At 41.9% G+C, this 7,767-nt stretch overlaps 1 protein-coding gene across 1 annotated transcript; it reads left to right on the top strand.

Moving 5' to 3' along the window:
• Nucleotides 1-1,587: 1,587 nt before the first annotated feature.
• On the top strand, nt 1,588-6,604 carry mat2ab (methionine adenosyltransferase 2Ab). The gene is made up of 9 exons (XM_059337571.1): nt 1,588-1,816; nt 2,564-2,641; nt 2,744-2,866; nt 2,972-3,084; nt 3,171-3,314; nt 3,398-3,616; nt 3,700-3,882; nt 4,073-4,206; nt 4,823-6,604. Exons 1-9 carry the CDS (start codon nt 1,726-1,728, stop codon nt 4,923-4,925), a joined length of 1,188 nt encoding a protein of 395 aa, XP_059193554.1. The 5' UTR covers nt 1,588-1,725; the 3' UTR covers nt 4,926-6,604.
• Nucleotides 6,605-7,767: the final 1,163 nt, after the last annotated feature.

The following is a 7,767-nucleotide window of genomic DNA, read 5'->3' as shown; positions in this document are numbered from 1 at the left end:
GGTCTTCACCTGCAACATGTCACTCAAAGAGAGACGTACCAACCAGTAAAAGATGCAAAATGACCACAAAGAAACATCAAAAGACTACAAAGAGACGCAAAACAACAACGATATAACAATCACAGAGATGCAAAATGTTCACAAAGTTACCACGAAGAGTGCAAATGTACAACAAAGAGACACAAAACCACTGAGATATATACTGACTGCAAAGAGGTGAAAAATCAACATTAAAAAAAAGAGGCTAAAGCATCAAAAAGTTGTGTTTTGCTTCTATGTAGGAAAGATGGCGGGTTCTTTTCCATGTCTGTGCCCAGGGAGCCATTTGTCTCATAAAAAAACCTCATGTCGAAGAATACAAGAAGGGTGTGCATGGGTGTGGGTGTATTGTGACGTGATTAAAATCCAGTTGTTAACAGTCAGATCTGAAGTCTGTAAGATTTGTGTAATATCGTCACAATGTTAAAATAATCGGCTAAGCCTTTTTTTGTTCAAATTGGGGTTTTTTTTGGCCTAAATCATCTCCTCATGATGCCGGCCACCTATGGTAAAATCGCCTACATCATCAGTTGATCAGATCATGTGATTTTACCCCTTTAAGATAATGGCCTATGTCAAGTGTGTAACTTAAGCGGATTTATTATGCCACCACCAAGTCAAAATAAAATGTGACTTAGGCAATTTTTTTAACATGCCTTTGTGACTTAAGCAAGATATGGTAAGACTTTATTTTGAAGGTGTCTAAATCAGAGTGACATGAGCATGTCATAAACATGACATGGGATGTGTCATGAACATTAATGACACTTTGAAGTAACATTAATGCTCATGATACTTGTCCTGTCATGTTTCTGACAGGCTTATCTGACTCTTATGTAGGCACCTTCAAAATAAAGTGTTACCATATCTTGCTTAAGTCACAAAGGCATGTTAAAAAAATTGCTGAAGTAATTTATTTCTCTTAAGTTATATCTCTCACCTGGCCTGGGAACGCCTCGGAGTCCCCCAGGAGGAGCTGGACGTTGTGGCTGGGGAGAGGGGCGGCTGGAATGCCCTGCTTAGCCTGCTGCCCCCGCGACCCGGCCGGGATAAGCGGACGAGAATGGATGGATGGATGGATGGATACATAATTTACACACAGTGTTATTACTATGCCAATAGCCATCCTTTGTTAAATCCTTTTTGAGTGAAATGATCAATAGTCATACGTTACACTTTTGGTCTTTTTTTTGTTTCCTGCAAAACTTGAAAAAATGAGTTAGGCGATTATTTTAACAGGGTGACGAAATATTGTGTGAAAGTATAACACGACAAGACACATAACTAACTATTATTGCATCACCATTCTCACGAAACCCAAACACACGCACACTTTATGTGCTAAGGTGAAAGGGGTTGGTTAAGCAAAGCTCTCTTAACGTTTTTTTGATTGCCATTGTGTAACACTGGTTACAGTAACTACCCCCCCCCCCCCCCCCCCCCCCCCCACCCCCCCCCCGCGATGGGTTCGATGGAATGGTCCACCTCCTCGTGACGTCAGAGAGTCTGCCTCCATAGGATAAATAGTGAAGCTCTGCGCCATGAGGCTCAATACTCCGAGGTACTAGGACCGGCCTGTAAGAGAGGAGGGAAAAACGCTGAAGCGCTGCCAATAGAAGAAAAACAAAGCCAGTTTGATATTACCACCATAACATTCTTAGAAACCAGCAGCAGCCACCAGCGACAATGAACGGACAGATGAACGGGTTTCATAACTCCCTCATTGACGAGGACTGCTTCTTGTTCACCTCAGAGTCGGTCGGGGAAGGACACCCCGGTAAGACCCTCCACACACACACCATTCATTGTAGTTTAGCTCATGAAATGAGGTGAATGTATCATTGTATTTTTAAGACGACGTTTGCCCAACGTACTGTAAATTATTAAGCTTCTTATAGATCGTATACATCATTTAAATGTGAACGTTACGGCCTTTTCCGCTACGTCAACGTAGCCGGGCCGGTGTCAGGAGCACGCGCTACTAGCTTACGCCGATGTTAGCTGGCTAATCTCTGCAGAGTAGGTGATGTTATGGCCTGTCTTGTCCACCGACTGCAAATGTACCACTGTTTTCGTCCGACAATCACTGTAAACATTACATGAAGGCTCTCCTGATTACAACATCATTGTAATTCCATTGATAAATGTTTTCCCGAACGTGCCAAATCGTCCGGGGCTTTTCCTGATGCACAATGACTGCTCATGTTATTCACCGGCTTGTACAGCAGAGTGTGATGGTGGGTGGCTTTTATCAAGCAACCGTTTGGCGTCGTCCAGATGAAACTAGTTCAGTATTTATAAGTGTACCACGCGTGTTTTCCGGTCTCCGGTGAGTTGCGCGCCCTCCTTTACCCACCACATGTGCACATGCTGAAATGGCGACTGTTGGGAGCTCCGAGCCACTCCCACTCAGCACTTGAGTGGTCGGTGGCGCTAACGTGCCACAGTTTACATTCAGACCCGGGGTGTCTGCAGTCTGTTTCTGTTGCCGATGCTGAGTTGCATTTCTATTCCTGTTTTTCAGACAAAATCTGCGATCAGATCAGTGATGCAGTTCTAGATGCCCATCTCAAGCAGGATCCTGATGCCAAAGTTGCATGTGGTAAGTAAATGTTTGTTTACCTTTTTTCTATGTTTATGTTGGCTCAGCAGCCCACACTGACAGTGAAATACTTTTTTTTTTTTTTTTTTTTGCCTGTTGCAGAGACTGTTGCTAAGACTGGGATGATCCTGTTGGCCGGTGAGGTGACATCACGTGCCACAGTGGACTACCAGAAAGTTGTTCGTGACACAATCCGCCAAATTGGATATGATGACTCTTCCAAAGGTGTGGCATTGTTGTTGTATTTCTGGTTTGTGCTTTTCATTGAAGTGTCTGGTACTGTTTTCAAGGAATTGTCTTTTGATCTGCTTCTACATGTCTCCTGCACAGGTTTTGACTTTAAGACCTGCAATGTTCTGGTGGCCTTGGAGCAGCAGTCTCCTGACATTGCTCAGGGTGTTCACATTGACCGCAATGAGGAGGACATTGGAGCTGGGGACCAGGTCAGTAGTAATACGAAAATTTTGGTCTGTGTGCTCTTGATTACCTAAATGACACTGTCAAACAGTAAAGGTATCTTGCTCTTCAGGGTTTGATGTTTGGATATGCCACTGATGAGACTGAGGAGTGTATGCCTCTCACCATTGTCCTTGCCCACAAACTGAACGCTAAGATGGCTGAGTTGCGCCGCAACGGCACCCTTCCCTGGCTTCGGCCAGATTCAAAGACTCAGGTAAAACTAATATGTGCTATAATTAACTACTAGAAATTGTCTTTTTGTTGTTGGGATTTAGATAATATTGTAATTTTTCACAGGTTACTGTCCAGTACCGCCAAGACCGTGGTGCCATGCTTCCAGTGCGTGTGCATACAATTGTCGTCTCTGTTCAGCATGATGAGGATATTTGCCTGGAAGAGATGAGAGACACCCTGAAGGAGAAGGTCATTAAGGCTGTTGTGCCATGCATCTATTTGGATGATGACACCATCTACCATCTGCAGCCAAGTGGCAGATTTGTTATTGGAGGCCCACAGGTAAGTGTCGGTGTGTGTGTGGCTTTCAGAAAATATTAAGCCTGTGAGTTACTTTCCTATGTTACATCTGTTCTTCATTACAGGGTGATGCTGGCCTTACGGGACGTAAAATCATTGTTGACACTTACGGCGGCTGGGGAGCCCATGGCGGCGGTGCCTTCTCTGGGAAGGATTACACAAAGGTGGACCGCTCTGCTGCCTATGCTGCTCGCTGGGTGGCCAAGTCTCTGGTGAAGGCTGAGCTCTGCAGGAGAGTGTTGGTCCAGGTGAGTGATAGAATCCACTGTTCTTCATTTTTGAGCAGGGGTGTCAAACTGACTCATGAAAGGGACATATCGGCCCTTTCATGGGTCAGTTTGACACCCATGTCTTAGAGAGAGGGGCTCCAAGAGGTTCCTGCCTGAAGATCTATCTGTTTTTACGCTTGCTATAATACATGTGCGTGTGTTGTATTAGGTTTCCTATGCCATTGGAGTTGCCCATCCCCTTTCCATTTCTATCTTCCACTACGGGACCTCCCACAAGAGTGAGAGGGAGCTGCTTGATATTGTGAAGAGGAACTTTGATCTCCGTCCTGGAGTGATTGTCAGGTAATGTATAATCTCTAAAGCCAAACAGATCCTTTCTGTTTGCAGTGCCTTAGTTTTGTTTTTTTCTTAAAGTTTTTTATTTGGTTGCCCTGCCCACGATTTAGTGTTAATTTAATCAATTGCTCTAACTCTGCCGAGTCAATACCATTTCCTTTTGCTACAGCTTGCATTATGTTTGGCTTCTGTGATGAAAAGCTTTTAATTTTGCCTTATCTCTTTCTACTGAATTGTATAACGTAGTGATGAAGGTTACATATAAGTGGGAGCAAAAGTCACATTTATTGGAGCAGACATGCATGATATCTTTTTTTAATGAAGCCTTGCAAATCATAGTTAGATAAGACTCCTTTTTTTGTAAATTGGGAGTGTGGTTTCCAGCCGCAGTCACCACATTGCTCAGAGGTGTGTTTGGTTGTCGGGGTGAGTATCAACGCTTCAAACGTTTCCCTCTTTGACAGCTGGACTAACAAACATGATTTTATTTTTTTATTTTTTTTATTTTGCTCTCAACTCTCCCCACCGGCTAATGTGAGCATTATGCCTGTGTGAGTATGACTGTGTGCATTTGAGGTTGCTGCGTGTGACAGCTGCTAAATATGTTGATTATGTATTCCAGGGAGCTGGATCTGAAGAAACCCTTGTATCAGAGGACAGCAGCCTATGGCCACTTTGGCCGAGACTCCTTCCCATGGGAGGTGCCCAAAAAACTCAAATACTAAACATGTTAAGCTTTTCCCCCCAGGCCTGTTGGTGTATACTACAGAGAAGCCTCCAAGGTTCCGGGGGTGAAATGCCCTTATTTCTCTCTCATAGTAATGTTATCATTTAACGCTCCCTTCCTCACTCCAACTCCCTCCTTTGTCTTCTTGCTGTTTCCTGCTGGTTGCAGTATTGCACTGGGTCATGGGAGGCATGCCTCAGAAACTTGAGTAAGAAACCGTATGGGTTCCATGAACTCATGCACCGTACATGTTCCCCTGTTTCTTGTTGTGATGGTCCCCGAATAGCTGCGTTCAGTTGTTCTCCTTTTGGCATTCCACACTCGTCAATATTGTCAGTTTTTTATTCAGTGTCATGGCGGTAGCATATTAGGCTGTATGTAATACCCCTCTTAATTCACTGGTGCTACTCATGTTAGGAGTCTGCGTGACATCTAAATTTTACATGTCCATTCAGAAGCATAGTTTAATAGTCCTCCGATCTGGCCCCTACTCAAACCAGTTTAGTGTCTTTCTACACATTCCTCCTTTTGTCAGTCTGGAACAATTATTCCCCTGACCCAGTGTTCTTTATCCTTTTTTGTTAGCTTTATCCCCTCGTCTTTGTGGAGGATGCTAGAATGGCACAATTAAAATTTAAGGGTTGTTGCTGTTTTCATAAAAAATGCTATGCATTGCAGGCTAGTGTGCGAGCCAAATCCTAATTATTCAAGCTCTCAAATGAGCATAAAGCCTCAGATGCCCCTACAGACCTTTGCTGTTTTCTGACGTAATACAGAAAAGTCAGAAGCTGCTATGTCACTGCACTGGTCTGCAGCGGTATTTGTTATACTTGATAGTAATGACAAAAATTGGATTGTTTATGCATTGAAATTCAATTTTAAATGAGTCCTTTTTAAATGTAGTTTCACTTGCTTTTTTATGGTTTGAAGTGACTAAAGGTCCTTTTACTCGAGTATATTGATGGCAGGTGTAGCTACAGAGAAACCTGGTCCCCATCTTTATTCTCGAAGGAGTGCGTTCTTTACCACAGAGTCTTACTGGCTTAAAGTCAAACCTTAACACTATTTATTTGTTCTCTGAAACTCGGCGTGGATACAGAGAAGCCGAGGTTTCAGAAGGCAGCTTTAAACACACTTGGCTATTGAATCTTGAATTCCTTTTGACTTGACAGTTTTCAGTGTTTGGTTTGAGGCTCCAGAGTGTTGTACAGAAAAGCTTTGGTTCGCCTCAACGAGAAAGTGTCACTTGCTACTGTTATGACTATATTACAACCTTTTTTTAATAATTGGACTGTAGATCATATTTTAAGTGGGTTGGTTTTGAAATCCCATTTAAAATGGCTGGCGCAATTCTTTAGCTCTTACCTATCCTCAATGGACTGGCAGCATCTGGTTGGTGTAGTACAGAGAAACCAGCCTTGTTTACACAGCCGTACCATGTGTAGGATAGGTTCAAGTTTTGGTTTTGTTCCCCTTATACCACTGGGAGGTCATCCCGTTGGCTACAGTAAGTGTAAGAGTGCCTTTTCTATTTCCTCTACTCCCCATTTTGCTTTTCTCCCCTCCTACCAACATGCGCTCAACTTCCAGAGGAACAAGTAGCTCATACTGTATTGTGCTTCATGTCTAAACCGAGTAGTTTCCTAATGCTCTGTAATAAACTACTCCTTTCAAATATCTGTGTCACTGTAGTTCTTTTGTTTGTTTTTTAGATGGGTCAAGCAATGACACACATCACTCTAATGACTTTGTTGGGTCAATTAATAATTATGTACTTTATTGCACAAAAATGTTAGCATTTTAAGTTTCCCTGTATATTTTCAGTTATAATGCAATTTAGTATCCCAACTAGCATGCTATAATTTCCAGGGTTCTCATTCATGGAAATCCTGAAAAAGTAATGGAATCTACTGTGAAATTGTTACAGTAATCTCCCACAGATGCCCTGCCACCTTTTATATAATGGGAAATTTATTTTCTGTAGCTCTTTGCGAAACTTACCCAGCTCTAAAATACGAGACAAAGATTTACTATTTTGTGTGGTTTCTTTTTTCTTGCCTTCTTTCACCCTCTTTGAGTTGACAATTCAAATTTATCTCATGCTTTTAGTCAATCTAGGTTAGTTGACTAAAGGACAGAGTGGATCCATCTAATATATCACTGATTAAATGCCAAATAGCTGCCCAGAACTGGGAACCAGTGTCTGTTCCCAACAATTCAAGTTTTTTACACATCTGTGAAGACAGAGTTCATTTGAGATCATCATATAGCCTGCAGGGCTTTCTTTAGTGTTGCATGCTGTGATTGGGTTGCTGGAGCAAATTTAAGAGTTTCAAAATTGGAAGGATTTGCATGTCTCTATGTTCATATTGCACATACAGTAAAATGTCAGTTCTGAATTTCAAAGCTTTTCATAGTGATTAAGTATTGTTGTAATACTCACAACTATTCAGTGGTGGAAGCACAATACATTGCATATAATACAAACAAAATGCAATGCACACATTTAAAGGTATTTCTCCAAATCTAGAGCTTTTAAGCCATTATACTCCCATCATGTAATGTTTTCCAGTCATTGTAAGAAATGCCATCTTTAAACAGAAATTGATTACTGCTAATGCTGTTCTGTTTAGCTTCCCATTTCAAATAAGGGTTTGATGTGAAAAATAAAATGATCTTATGTGCCCTAACTTAATTTTTATGTGGTATTTGAAGGTTCTGAGTATTTTATTTTGTACTAATTCAAGTATTGCATAAGTTTAAAATTCTTGTATCATAATCTTAGTGAAGTAGAGGCTCCACTTTTACCAGCTGTATCATTAAAGTAATAACCCGGAAAT

Source organism: Centropristis striata, chromosome 7, assembly GCF_030273125.1.
Source record: "Centropristis striata isolate RG_2023a ecotype Rhode Island chromosome 7, C.striata_1.0, whole genome shotgun sequence".
Lineage (NCBI taxonomy): Eukaryota > Metazoa > Chordata > Actinopteri > Perciformes > Serranidae > Centropristis > Centropristis striata.
The sequence above is the reverse complement of the archived record's forward strand: the minus strand, read 5'-3'. Positions and strand labels throughout refer to the sequence as shown.